The 14,501-nt window shown below is 41.8% G+C and overlaps 1 protein-coding gene across 2 annotated transcripts in view; it reads left to right on the top strand.

Annotated features, from left to right (window-relative positions):
• nup205 (nucleoporin 205) overlaps nt 1-12,005 on the top strand; it is a 50,152-nt gene extending 38,147 nt beyond the window's left edge. For both annotated transcript variants that reach the window (XM_080737560.1, XM_080737559.1), the window contains exons 33-42: nt 290-422; nt 1,223-1,349; nt 2,708-2,781; nt 5,914-6,042; nt 6,595-6,712; nt 7,707-7,879; nt 9,079-9,208; nt 9,779-9,907; nt 10,443-10,519; nt 11,085-12,005. In XM_080737560.1, coding sequence (XP_080593686.1) covers nt 290-422; nt 1,223-1,349; nt 2,708-2,781; nt 5,914-6,042; nt 6,595-6,712; nt 7,707-7,879; nt 9,079-9,208; nt 9,779-9,907; nt 10,443-10,519; nt 11,085-11,237 — 1,243 coding nt within the window. In that variant the 3' untranslated portion in view covers nt 11,238-12,005. The remainder of the gene's footprint in view (nt 1-289; nt 423-1,222; nt 1,350-2,707; nt 2,782-5,913; nt 6,043-6,594; nt 6,713-7,706; nt 7,880-9,078; nt 9,209-9,778; nt 9,908-10,442; nt 10,520-11,084) is intronic.
• Nucleotides 12,006-14,501: the final 2,496 nt, after the last annotated feature.

Below are 14,501 nucleotides of genomic sequence, written 5' to 3'. Positions count from 1 at the left end.
ATTAGAGGAGTTGTGTGGAAATAGAAAAAAAGTTCCCCCTCTTCTGTGTTGCCTAGAACTGGACATCACACCGTTGTACTTTACAATACAAACCCCAAAATCAATCCTCCAGTTCTAGGCAACACAGAAGAGGAGGAACTTTTTTTTTTTTGTTCCACACAACTCCTCTAAGGTATATTAATGACATAGTTCAATATTGAAATGATGTGTATTAATAATTGTATCAGGGGGCTTGAATCCAGAGAGCGTTGCAGGGTATAATGCTTCTATAAATGTGTGTGTGCTCCAGGATGATGAGGGACCCCTCAGGGTTCATCCCCAGTCCTCTGGACCGCTACAGAATGATCCTGCTGCCCACACTCACACTGTTCCAGGTCATCCTCACCTCCACCACCACACACCACCAGCAGGGGGCAGCACAGGTAAGCAAGCTGGCTACCTGGAACATTATCACCACTTTGTTTTGGTATTGTATTTTATTCTTCTTATAGTTCGGCTGGATAAATGCAGAGGACATATTTTACGTATGTGTTAAGTGCATTGTAGCAAATACGCCAACCACGACAATAACACAATAATTAAAGGAGTAGGTCACCCCCCAGAAATACCTTTTTTCTATTGATTACTCACGCCATGGAGACTTTAATGTGTCCCCGATTGATTCCGGATGGGGACCCAAATGCATTTGGGTACAGAGTCAATGGGAGTAAATTTGCGGTATTTTGTCTTAGGAATGCGATAAATACAAAAAAGTATTATTGAACTCAAGTAATCATGGCATGAGTACCTGTAATCAATATAATTGCATTTCCAAGTAACCTGCACCTTCTTATAGGGGGCCTGTCACTTTTAGAATCATCTTAAAAAACAAGTTAATATTTTATGATGACATTGTGGGGATGCGCAATTATAAGCCAGTCAAATGAATTGTCTGTATAGCCTGACTGTATGACTACTTACTGTACTGGTCAGCTGTTGTTGGGTGGCGAGGGGCAGATTACACTGTGACACGAACTTCAGACTGTTTAAGACTGTTTTCAGAGAAGCTCATGTCACAGTGTAATCTGCCCCTCAACCCCTTTAGGTGACAGTACCCCTTTAACTTGGGATCAGTACATTTATGCAGAAATGCCTGCTTGCTTTCGTGTGTGTGTGTGTGTGTGTGTGTGTGTGTGTGTGTGTGTGTGTGTGTGTGTGTGTGTGCGTGTGCATGCATGTGTAGGTTCTTCAGTGGCTGGTGGTCCATGCAGACACTATCCAGTCTCTGCTTCGCTGTCAAGAGCTCAGCGTGGGAGCTCTACAGGAGCTGTCCCTGCTTACCGGCATCATCAGCAAGACGGCCCTGCCAGGTACCACACACAGTCATACAGTAGGATTCATCCACTGATCTAATGATAGGACCCATTATTTTATGCTTTAACTCAGGGGTCTTCAAGGTTTTCAGGCCAAGGACCCCTTAGCTGAGAGAGAGAGAGAGATGAAGCAGGGACCCCCTCTACATATTGTATAAATGTGTGATGCAGATTTTCATAGATAGATTCATAGACTTGTTTGACAGCACTGTCATCAGTCAATGTTGGATTCATGTTAATGTGTTTTTTCAGACATTTACCACTTAAATTGTCGATATTTTGTAAACTTGACCTTTCCCTCTGTACTTGGTTTGCTCTTTTTTATCTCTACACCAAACGTATTTGCCGAAAATAGCTGATCTACAAGCTCTCTGCGTGGCGTTGAGAGCTTGTAGATCTGCTATTTTTGGCTAAAGTTCTCCTCAGATTAGGGATGCGAGGGTTCAAGTTGTTAATTTAAAACAATTATCCTATCACACAAGGATTTGGCGGCCCCCGTGTAGTAACTCTGAGGACCCCCTAGGGGTCCCGGACCCCCTGTTGAAGACCCCTGCTTTAACTATTAATAAATAGCAGATATACAAGCTCACAGCACGGCACCGAGTGCTGCACTGTGAGCTTGTAGGTCTGCAATTTTTGAAATCTTTTGAAAGTTTTTGAATATTTTGACCCAATTCTATAAATGTCTTCTAAATCCTTCTTCTAAATCAGTGGTTCTCAAACTTTTTCATGTCAAGGACCCCCAAAATTATGTGTATTCGGCCGCGGACCCCCATCTTAACTCATTCACTGCTTTGCCACAAGTTTCGAGTTTTCAAACATGGCAGCAATGTTTGTTTACGTAACAAGAAAACATAATGGCTGCTATCTCATGAATGCACGGATTTCCAAGCGGATTCTTTTTCTTGTTTGTTTGAAAGCTGTGAACAACGTGCACACATGTGGTGCATGATCTAGGCATGGGCTTGTATGATCCGTGCACTATGAATTACATGGAAGTCTATGGAGACTGGGGGCATCCTGGTACTTGGCAGCCATTTTGAAAAAAAGCAGCGAATGAGTTAAAATATGTTGTTCCAGGGACCCCCAGAAGCAAATATTTGAGTTACAAATGTTCGCTTTTAGAAGGATATATTCAAAGATTAGCAAAATAATTCACGATTTTTCAAAAGTAGCAGATCTACAAGCTTGCATAGCGGCACTTGGTGCCGCACTACTGAGCTTGTAGATCTGCAATTTTTTTAATTGTTAAAGCATAAAATAGTAATTCAAGTGGTTTCAGGTCTTAATGGTCTTAGTCTAATGATAGGATAGTGTGTCTAAATATAGTGTTGTGGTTTCTGTCATCATTTCAGGAGTTCTTGACATGGGCGGAGATAATATCAGTGCCGCTCTCCTAGAGTACAAGAGTCACATCATCAGATTCCAGGTTGGTCATCTTGGCGTCAAAAATATCCCATCTACAAGCCTCACGCTGCCATCACATCTCTCAGGCAGAAACAGGCCATGGATTTAGTCATTTTGTACTTTATTTTGTGTTTATTTAAATAATTGATTACAATCATCATGGTTCATGCATTTTCAAAAGTCTTTCAAAAATAGTGTAAACACACGATCTACTAGCTCAGTGTTTCTCAAATGGGGGTACGTGTACCCCTAGGGGTACGCGGAGGTACTGCAGGGGGTACTCAGAAAATGCCACCAAAAAAGAAAAATAGAAGAATAAATCATGATAATATTCATAGTTAAATAATTAACTGCAATTGAATTAGAGGAGTTATGTTTAAAGGGATAAGAAACCCCGCCTCTAATTTGTTTTATGGGATTTCAGAACATGAAAATATTTCTAAAATGTAGGCGTGGTTATCTGCCGTTGTGGGGGGAGGGGGCGGAGTAATGCGTCTTCTAGAGACAGACCGAAGCTGTCAGCAGTGGGCACTTGTTGCTTTTCCATTTCGGAAACATTTTTTAAAACCAGCCATTGGAGGTGTAAAAAGTATAAAGATTCGGCAACTCCATGTTCTGTAACCAATTAAAATGTGCAGGTATTTTACAAACAAGCTGCCTGAGCTTTTATCCATGGACACACTTTCTCCAGCTCTGGACCACGGAACCAGTGAAGAATGGACGGCTAGCGTTATAGCTATTTGCTGTGTAGTGTGTGTGTGTGTGTGTGTGTGTGTGTGTGTGTGTGTGTGTGTGTGTGTGTCGTGACAGTGCACGCGCACACACAACGTCCACACACACGAAAACTAGCAGATCTACAAGCTCACAACGCGTCGCGGGGCGTCGCTTTCGCGATGCGTTGTGAGCTTGTATATCTGCTATTTTTCGTGTGTGGACGTTGTGTGTGTGCGTGCACTGTCACGACACGCACGCACGCACACACACACACACACACACAGGCTACACTACACAGAAAATAACACAGGCACCACACAGTGTAAATCTGTTGACAGAGCCTGCTCTTCTCTCTGGCTGAAACAAGCATACAGTGAAACCACGCCCCCCTTGATACGACTCTGTAAAACAAACGTTAATATTAATTAGATATGCCTACGTCACGTTACACCACAGAACAGTGATAGCTAATATTTAATGAGTGGCGCGAAATATTTCTTTTTGACCTAGAAACTGGAAGTACACAGAAATAGCTACAGAGACAGCAGAAAGCTCTGAATCCCCAAGCCTATGGGCAAATTGAACCATATCACTGCTCCCTATCACAAGTGACTCATTGATATAATATATATTTATAGAAAAAGTGATTTTGTGTTTCATGGACCTTTAACTCATTCTGTGCCGATCCCGAACTAGTTCGGCTTTATTTCAATCCAATACAATTTTTTTTTTATTAATTCACTTACCCCGAGCTGCTTGTAGAGTCGTGGGTGGTCCTGGCTCGCTAGCCGCTAGCCAGTTAGCCATTCTACTCTGTCCGACGATATATTCCATTAAAAATGGTTTAAAATACATTTTTGAGCTCCCCAATGTTCACCCGATGTTCGGCGCCGCTTCCGATGAGTACACGAGTGTGCCGATCCCGAAGTAGTCCGGCTTTTTTTAATTACATGAATAAAATGATAAGAGGCCTTCTGAAGCCTGGCCTGATTTTTCTAGCTACTAGCCGAAAGCTAGCAACCTCCCGGCCGGCCGTCATTTGCGAACGAAATCGCCAATCTCCGCCTAATCCAATGAAAGACCAATCTTTGAAGGCTTATATCTCTGGATTGTGTCTTTAGGGAAGCGGCGCGAGGTTTATTTACGGCGAAATCGCCCAAAAATGATCTTTTAGATGACAAAATGGGAATAGCCATTCTGTTAGCATTATCATCCGGGACATTTCCATGACGTGCATGAACGTGAGCACGTGAGGTCCTGGAAGGTGAGGTCCTGGAAGCTAAAGCGCTCGCCTATGAGAGATACCCTGGCATTCCTTGGCCCCTAGAGGGCGCTGGCACAGAATGAGTTAATGATGACACTTGGAGAAATGTGTTGAGATCCTGATAGTTGCTAACCCAAATTACATACCAGGCAACTGGGATGTGTTTGAATGATGTTTGAATGTAAGTTATTGACATGAAAACTGGACTCAAATATATTACGGCCACAGTGTTGAAAATAAATCTGTTCAGGAGGAGCCAAACTCTCACTCCCTTTCATATTTGTGATGTTATATTCTTGAAAACTGGGGGTTATCATAGCATCATATACCACTAGTTATGGTTTTAATTGCAGTTTTATAAGGTAAACGTTGTTGTCAGGTAAAGGGGGTACTTCGATTAAAAAATCTGGGAAAGGGGGTACTCAAGGCAAAAAAGATTGAGAAACACTGTACTAGCTGACAACGTGTAGATTGGTTATTTCCACTATTTTAACAAATATTTTAAAAGTATACGATTATTGAATATGTCCGTAATTTCTTTATTATATTTAAGTTAAAGTCATATTATCTGCCCCTGCAATTTTTTTATTTTCAGTACAGATACTGAAAGGCAAGCTGAAAAGTATTGTCTTTTTATTCATATACCGGTACTGTATGTTCCAATCTTCAATGCCAAAAACACAATAAATCGTTAATCTCAATTATTTGTATGACACTTCATCGTCAAGTGCAGAAAAAGGGAGTGTCGCACGCTGACTTTACTTACACAAATGTATTAACAGGGATGCAACGTTTTGGTCACTCGGACCTTCATCCTAGTTCTGAACTGCCAACCAAAGTTGTCCTACAAGGAGTTAACAGTGTGCTTCTACCACCTTTTGTGGTCACATGTTCAGATACTGGATTCTGATTGGCTTAAAACAGTGGTAAATCAGTCAACAACCTTGAGTTGGCTCATGGACCCCGCCCACTGTTGTGCTGCATGATTGTAACTAATTAACCTTGCAAGTTAACAACTGTGTTTTCTTTCATTTATATGGTAGAAGTGGTAGAAAAGCAATTTACCATTCGAGGGTTGTGGGTTGTTGATTTACCACTGTTTCAGGGTAAATCAGTGGTAAATCAGCCAACAACCCACTCCCTCTCATGGTAAATGGCTTACTTCCTTCCTGGCAGCGTCTGTGTCTCTCCCTGCTGGGCCGCCTGGCAGGCAGTGAGAGGGAGAGGCTGTTGAAGCAGGCCGAGGTGGCCGCTCCCGGAGACCCGGCGGAGCGCCGCGAAGTCATGGAGGTTTCCATGCAACAGGTATGGAACAAAGTAAACTGACTTAACCTTAGTCAGTTAATTATGAAAGAACTGCAGGAAAACGGGGAGAGACAGATGGGGGGGGGGGGGGGGGGGGAGTGACACGCAGCAAAGGTCGAGAGGTTGCAGGTAACTCATGTTATCCCAAGTCCTGTGGCCGAATCTACAAATATCTTCTAAATCCTAACAGTTTTCTGAAATCGATAGGGAAGCCACGCCGTTATTAAACTCAGTCTTGTTTTAATACTGCCGAAAATACATAAAAAGTATTTTGGAAGAAGGGTTAGGGTTATTTTATTTTTTATGTATTTGTGCACAACTCTGGAAGTAACCAGTATACCACCTCTGGCATGGTATGTCTGTGATTGTTAGTGTCCTGTATTTGTAATTGCTGGCAGAGCTGTGTAATATTTATGCTTCGTGGCCAGTTCACACTTGTAATAGAGACTTTTATGTCAATGTGGTTTCATACAGGTTAAATAAATTAAAGTGTGTGTGTGCGTGTGCGTGTGTGTGTGTGTGTGTGTGTGTGTGTGTGTCTCTCTCTCTCAGGTGTGTGCTAACATCATGGAGTACTGTCACACGCTGCTGCTCCAGAGTTCACCTCAGGCCCAGTTCAGCATCTGCCTCTTCGGCACCTCTGGCAGCGAACCAGGCACAGGTCGCACAGGTCAGTGATGTACTGCAGGGCCAGGAACGTGTCTTTGTCCCTTTAGATTTCAACCACTTTAACCATTATTTTATGCTTTTAACTATTGAAAAATAGAAATAGAAAATAAAAAAGATCTGCTATATTTTGAAACTTTGTGAACTTTTGTGCAAGTCTTTCAATATTTTGACCCTATTCTATAAATGTCATTCTTCTAAATCAGTGGTTCTCAAACTTTTTCATGTCAAGGACCCCCATCTCAAAATATGTTGTTCCAGGGACCCCCCAGAAGCAGAGATTTGAGTTACAAGCTTTGAAAAATATTTATTCAAAGTTTTGCACAAAAAAAAAAGATTTCTAAAAAGTAACAGATCTACAAGCTCAGCTGTGAGCTTGTATATCTGCAATGTTTAATTCCAGTTCTTAAAGGTAGTTTAAAGTTTCAGTTTTCATGTAGGTGACTGGCGGGGGCCTTCCTCCAATCATGATCAAGGTGCGTAAGACCCTGATTGGAGGAAAACCAACAGTCACGCAACAGTTTTGGTGGATCAACTGAAACTGCTTTTTAAGGATAAGGCTGAAGTCCAAACATGGACCAAACACTTTATAGTAACTAGTACTATCAGAACATAGACCCATTTTGTTGTTATTTTAATTACATGAAATCACTTAGCCTACCTAATAGAAACATTCTAAGACTCTTATTCCCTTAATTCAAAGAAATAAGACATGAGAGAAATCAGAGTGTATATTGGAGAATTTACTATATTTTGAGAGAGACAGGCAAGGTAACAGTACAGAAAACACATCCAATCCGTTTCATGGTTGGAGCGCTCTGACAAAATGGTGGTCAGACATTCTTATATAAAAGAATAGGCCTACAGTATATGACAGTTAGGCGTGGGACAAGTTCATAGGTTCCTGCTAATACAACCAAAATGATCTATCACTTGTCCTCTTGTCCAGTGATGTGGACTGAAGGCTTGTTGTTGTATTTTTTTTTTTTTTTTTTCAGACCTCTCATCCACCCTGTTGTCAGCGGCCTCCTCTCGCGACCCGGGCCTGGGCCTGGTGCTGTACCTGCTGAAGAACAGCGCCGCAGACTTCTTCAGGTTCCAGCAGAGCCACAGACAGAGTCTGGGCAAACTGGAGAGCTTGGATCAGCTTCCTCCAGAGGAGCTCAAGGAGGTGAGGAGGAATGGGGGAGGGGGAGGGCTAGGGCTGTCACCATTACAAATTTAAGTTGACGATTTGTTGTCACTCAAATAATTACGATTAACGATTTAATTGTGTTTTCTGGTTGGCTTGTAGGCTTTGAAGTTGCACATTGCAGACATGACACATAACCTAAATATACAAAGAAATGACTGACATATATGACAACTTTGTACTTAAATAAAAATAACATCGATAGTGGAAATAACTCACCACGCGAGCTTGTAGATCTGCTATTTACACTATTTTTGAAAATATGTCATTTTTCAACATGGAAACGATTATGACGATTATGACAAAATAATTGTGATTATGTCAAATAATTGCGATTAGGCGATTATGTAATAATTGTGACAGGCCTAGGAAGGACACTCATTGATAGTGGAAATAGCAGATCTACAAGCTCACAACGGCGTTGTGAGCTTGTAGATCGGCTTTTTCCACTATCAATGTTAATCTTTAAGTAGAAAGTTGTCGAATATGTCCATAATTTCTTTGTATATTTAGGTTATGTGTCATATCTGCCATGTGCCATTTCAAAGCCTAAAAGCCAAACAGAAATGTAATTATCAACGACAAAAACACAATTAAATCGTTAATCGCAATTATTTGAGTGACAATTAATCGTCATGTAAAATGTCATATCGTGACAGCCCTACGAGAATCTTTTACCAACACAAGGCAGACAGGGTGATATTTCGTCTAATGCACACATACTCCTACAGAGGGGGGTTTCAAAGCGGGTGCTGTGATGGTAGACCAGGGGTGCCATGAGATAATTTGATAATATTTGGACACTTAAAAACATATTTAGTATCATTTTAAACTTGAAGTACAAGGTTATTTTCAGTCGAAAGCTACAAACTCCCGACGCTTTGTGATGCAACGTGTTGGGAGATTGTGAATGGGCCTTTTTCGACATGAGCCACCATTGTGCGATGGTAGAATCAGGTTATTTCACAATCATGCTTCATCTTAGACATCATATCGTGTCCAGTTCTTCTAGTTCTAACTACAGCTCTTTGTGTGTGTGTGTGTGTGTGTGTGTGTGTGTGTGTGTGTGTGTGTGTGTGTGTGTGTGTGTGTGTGTGTGTGTGTGTGTGTGTGTGTGTGTGTGTGTGTGTGTGTGTGTGTGTGTGTGTGTGTGTGCGTGCGTGCGTGTGTGTGTGTAGCTTTGTCAAGGCCTGGTGTCAGGTCCAGGTGGAGTGGAGAAGATCTCGTCAGTCCAGAGGAGCCTGCTGGCCAAAAGACGACTGGTCCAGCTCATCAACAACAGAGCCAAGCTGCTGGCCCTCTGTGCCTGTATCCATTCACTATGTATGGAAACTTTAGCTAAACAAGTAGCAAACAAGATGCCTCCAGTCACAGGTTGTGTGATGCCAAGCAAAAAGAAACCCTGCTTTAGTTTAGTAATACCACACACTAGGGCTGTCACGATTATGACATTTTACATGACGATTAATTGTCACTCAAATAATTGCGATTAACGATTTAATTGTGTTTTTGTCGTTGACAATTACATTTCTGTTTGGCTTTTAGGCTTTGAAGTTGCACATGGCAGATATGACACATAACCTAAATATACAAAGAAATTACTGACACATTTGACAACTTTAGACTTAAAAATGAACATTGATAGTGGAAATAGCCACTATCAATGAACTTGTAGATCTGCTATTTCCACTATTTTGTAGTTAAAAAAAATATATGAACAATTTTCAACATGGAAACGATTATGACGATTATGAAAAATAATCGCGATTATGTCAAATAATCGCAATTAGACGATTATGTAATATGTAATAATTGTGACAGCCCTACCACACACTGTTGCAGCATACTGTGAAATGCCTTGACCCGACCTCCTCTCAGATGTAATAGAGACCTGCTTATTTGTGTTGTGGCGCCACCTGGAGTATTACTTGTTGTATTGCACTCCCACTGACCCCAAGGACTCTCTGTTGCCCGGAGTCGGTGGCTTCAGGTCGCGTCTTGGTGACGGTAAGGAGTCTGACAGAACCTCTCTGCTCTGACTGCATAGTGAACCTGGACTGACATCAGTTTGTTTTTAATGCAATCTAAACCAGGAGGGAAGATTTGAACACTTGATATATATGTTGCTGTTGTATTTAATCTGCAAAGAAATCTATTAAAAGGTTGAACTATATTCTGATAGTAATCATTGTTATTGTTTGCTCAGTAACAGGAGTCTCCCTGTCTCTCAAGCTCTTCTATAAACAGAAAATAAATGTTCAGGTGGGCCACCAATTTCACCCAATCAGCTTCAATTTGAAAGTGTTCCAGTTCCACTTTTTTCTGTTGATCACATTTCTGTTTACTGAGATCTGGAGAGACAGTAGTGAGACCTGTTACTGAACTAAAATGGTTACCATGGAAATATAGAGTTGTTTAACATTTATATTAACAAAAGAATATAACTTACAGCACCGTTAGCTAATTGAAGGCAAAAATATATATATATCCTAGTTCAGATCATTGAAGTGCATCATTCATGGTGCTTGGTCATTCTTTTCAGACTCATTTGGAGGACTGCAGGGAACTGGAGGACGTCTTCTCGGCCAGTCCAGAGTCAGCCAGCAAGACATAGAACAGGTAAGAGAACAATAGCACTTTACACACTTTAAATTAGGGTTGCAGCTATCGATAACTTTCTTAGCGATTATTCTGTCCATTGCTTTTTCGAGAAGCACGTATTTTAGTTTTGTGTATTCTCACAATGCATCGCATGTAACGTGTTGTGAGCTTTAAGCTATACTGTGTAACTTTTTCAATTAAACAAATCTTAAATTTGATCTAACTAACGGCCGGAAAAAGCAGACGTGACCGTGGTTTTCTGTAAAATACCTGCAATACCGCTACTGATCAGTTGTTGAGCAACTTACACAGTATAACTTTAATGTATATCTGCTATTTACTTGCGCCAGCAGAGCGCGCAAGTACTGTGTTCGGGATCCCAATCAGGGACCACCAATAGGCCATACATGGCCTACTTATTTTTTGCCTACTTATTAAAGTCGATTATATTTCATAATCAATTATCGATCGAAATCGATTAGTTCAATTAACTGTTGCACACACAATTTAAACGTGTACTTTCCCTAAGCATCCATCCTTCTGTGACGGCTCTCTCTTTGGTCTCTTGCTTTTGCGCGTGCAGCTGCAGAGCGACATGGCGGCCGGCTTCGGCGAGGCTCTACAGAGGAAGCTGCTGGAGGTGGAGGGCTTGTACAGCCAGGTCCGCTCCCGCTACACCTTCATCCAGGCCCTGGTCCGCAGGATCCGCGGGCTGCTCCGCCAGCCCAAGAGCTGAACCGCCCCAACAGACACACACCTCCATTCTGCTCTGACGGCTTAAGATCTGAGGACTCCAAACACTCTTAACGCTTACAACAACAAAAAAACTTTCTCCAGGAATTCAGACTTACTGCCAAAGGGATGATGCACAATATTTTCTCGTTCCTCTAACAAGAGTTCAACCGTTTATTTCCCCAAGATCCAGAGGAATCGTAGCAGCCATTCAGAACACAGAGCCAAGAGCTGTAACTCATCTATTGTTCAGCAAAATAGCCGATCTACAAGCTCACAACGTTTTATTTTTTTCTTCACATTGTGAGCTTGCTTGTAGATCGGCACATTTTCGTCTAAGATAATTTTGTGTAGAGTGAAAACGGGACGGGACCTAGTATAGAGACCCTGTGTATTTGTTCAACTAATTCCTGGGTAAGTGGCAAAGCCTCTGTTGTACATTGCTCACTGGCTTGGGGTGATGAGTCTGGAAGCTGGACACTATATTTCTATTTGTGTTCACTTATTTTCCACTAACCTGTTCCCACTGTATTAAAAGGTCTGAACTGACAGTAATTCTGTCTGTGACCCCTGTTGATGATAATGACGACGAGTACGCAGATTTGACGACTTTTTGATGAGCACTCATTTAATGAATGATAATCAAAAATGTCATCAAATTGAACTTTTCAGAACGCCGTCATGAAATTTCTACTTAAGATTTTGGAATTTTAATATTAATTTTGATATTTCTGTTTGTTTTTTGTCATTTTTTGAAAATAAAAATGTTATTGAGTAAATACTGTCTGCTTCTCAAAATGAAAGTAAATATTCATTAAATTATTCCAATATAAGCTGGTAGACAGAGAACAAGGAATATGATGCTAGAGAGGAAATAATGTATGACAGTTCATGAGTTGAATCTGTCTGGTTAAATGTCAGAGTCAACAGTGAACCCATTTTGGTGCACTGTATGTATAGAGTACGGCAGGAGAGAGGCTCCACCAGCACCCAAACGACATTTTTTCGAAACCTGTTTTTAGGACCCTTATGTTGTCAAGTTATGATTTCTTCTTGTTGCCGTGGTAAACTAATGGGTTAATTTTTAATGATTTATCAGTAGGAGCGAGATCATTTAGCAACCTCCAACCTGGTCGCAACCTGGTCAGTAGTTTTCACAGACCGGGTCGCTAAATCTACCGACCGGGTCGCTAAATCTACCAACCGGGCTGCAAAATCACCGACCAGGTTTGATTGATTGAAGAATTTATTAGAAGTTTGCAATAGAAAAAAGTACAGTTTCATGACAGTACAAATCACTGGTACAAGGTCAACTAAAAGGAGATCCTAGAAAGCCGAGGCTTATTTCCACAGGAACCACACTTTAAGTATCTCATATAACATTGAAAGACAGACGGATAGAACATAGTACTTTATCTAGGATAATATCAGTTTCAAAAGCATAACATCAAATACAAAGGCAGAAAAAAGAATAATAAAAAAGGGGGGGGGCATGGGGGCTTAGTCTATTTACAAGTCACGGGTAGCAGCTGTCTGAAGGTGACTTTTCATACCAATTTTGAAGGAGGCTAGGGATTTGCTCTCCTTTAGGGCTTGAGGAAGGGCGTTCCACATGTTGATGGTGTAGTAGGAGAACGAGTTAGAGCCTTGTTTAGTGTTAAATCTACGTTGATGATGATTCGTGGAGCTGCCTCTGGTGTTGTGGTCGTGAACATCCTTGACCTTTAAGAAGTAGTTTGTCAGGTACATGGGAATCTTGGAGGTGTAGTGTAGTGTATCTTGTACACCAGGCCCATTGCAAGATGCTGTACTCTGTCAGCTACTTTGAGCCATCCCACGCTTTCGTGGTGATGATCGGTAAGGTGGGTCAGAGGAGGGAGACCAAGCACAACCCTAATTAGTTTGTTTTGGGCTGTTTGAAGCTTTAACTTTAAGGCGGCTGGGGCGTCGCGATACCAGACAAGGACTCCGTAATCAATGAGGGGCCCAATAAGAGCTCCTCCTAGTGTCTTTCGGGATTTAGTATTGATCAGCGGGGCAACCCTTTGCAAGAAGCGAATTCGTTGGTTGACTTTATTGATAACCTTGGTGGTCATTTTTTCACTGGATAGGTTAGCCTCCAGGATGCAACCCAGGTAGCAGATGTAGTTTTTTCTTTCTATCACAGTGTCACCTACTTTAATTGTGAAGTTCTCAACTAGGCTAAGTTTCTGACTAGATCCAAAGAGGATACATTCAGTTTTGCCTAGGTGAATTGAGAGTCTGTTGTCATTGAGCCAGGTGCAGATCTTGTTTAGTTCACAGTTAAGGGCCTTTTCAACCTGCAATAAGTCTCTGCCGGAGACTAGGAGAGCCGAGTCATCCGCGAACAGAAACAGATTGCAGTCACAAGCAGATGACATGTCGTTTACGTATATTAAGAACAACAGTGGTCCTAGTATACTCCCTTGAGGTACTCCACAGTTTACTGGGAGGGGGGGGACAGGGTTCCGTTGACTTCCACCATCTGTTCCCTCCCCACCAAGTAAGAGTGCATCCATCTCACTGCTGTGCTATCAAGACCAATAGCTTTGAGTTTTTCGATCAGAATAGAATGATCGACGGTGTCAAATGCCTTCTGGAGGTCCAGCATGACCATGCCGCAATATTTGCCATCGTGAATTTCACGTTTGATGTAATCATTCAAATAGATGAGGCATGTATCTGTGGAATGGGACTCTCTGAAGCCAGACTGGAACTCGTAGATCAGTTTATTCTCTTCAAGATATTTAGCCACCTGTTCATAGACAATTTTTTCCATTACCTTAGAGATGGAACTAAGGATTGAGATTGGCCTGTAGTTGCCAGGGTCAAGTTTACTGCCTTTTTTGTGCAGGGGGGTTACCTTAGCTAATTTGAAGTCCTGGGGGACATAACCCTGGTTGCTAGATCTACCGACCGGGTCACTAAATCTACCAACAATCTCTCTGATTTATTGCACCTACCCATTCACTTACTATACAGGAAAAAAGACCCCCTAAAAAATCTTAGCATGTGAGGGGTCTAACTAGGGTTTTTTCATGATTCTGGAGCCTCTCTCCTGCCCTACTATAGAGCCTTTCTAAAAAGCCCTTTACAATAACACACCAACAGCGGAGGAAGCCATGCACCAACCTGCTCATCAGGATCAGCTAGGTGTTAACTGTCACCTCTGACACACAGCCAGGGAGGAGCCGGGATTGAACCGTGAACCTTCCTACAACAGCCAATCCCAAACCACTGCTCAGGA

Source organism: Nannobrachium achirus (genome assembly GCF_963921795.1).
Source record: "Nannobrachium achirus genome assembly, chromosome: 11".
Taxonomy (NCBI): domain Eukaryota; kingdom Metazoa; phylum Chordata; class Actinopteri; order Myctophiformes; family Myctophidae; genus Nannobrachium; species Nannobrachium achirus.
Note: the sequence above shows the minus strand (reverse complement) of the source record. Positions and strands in the feature narration are given on the sequence as shown.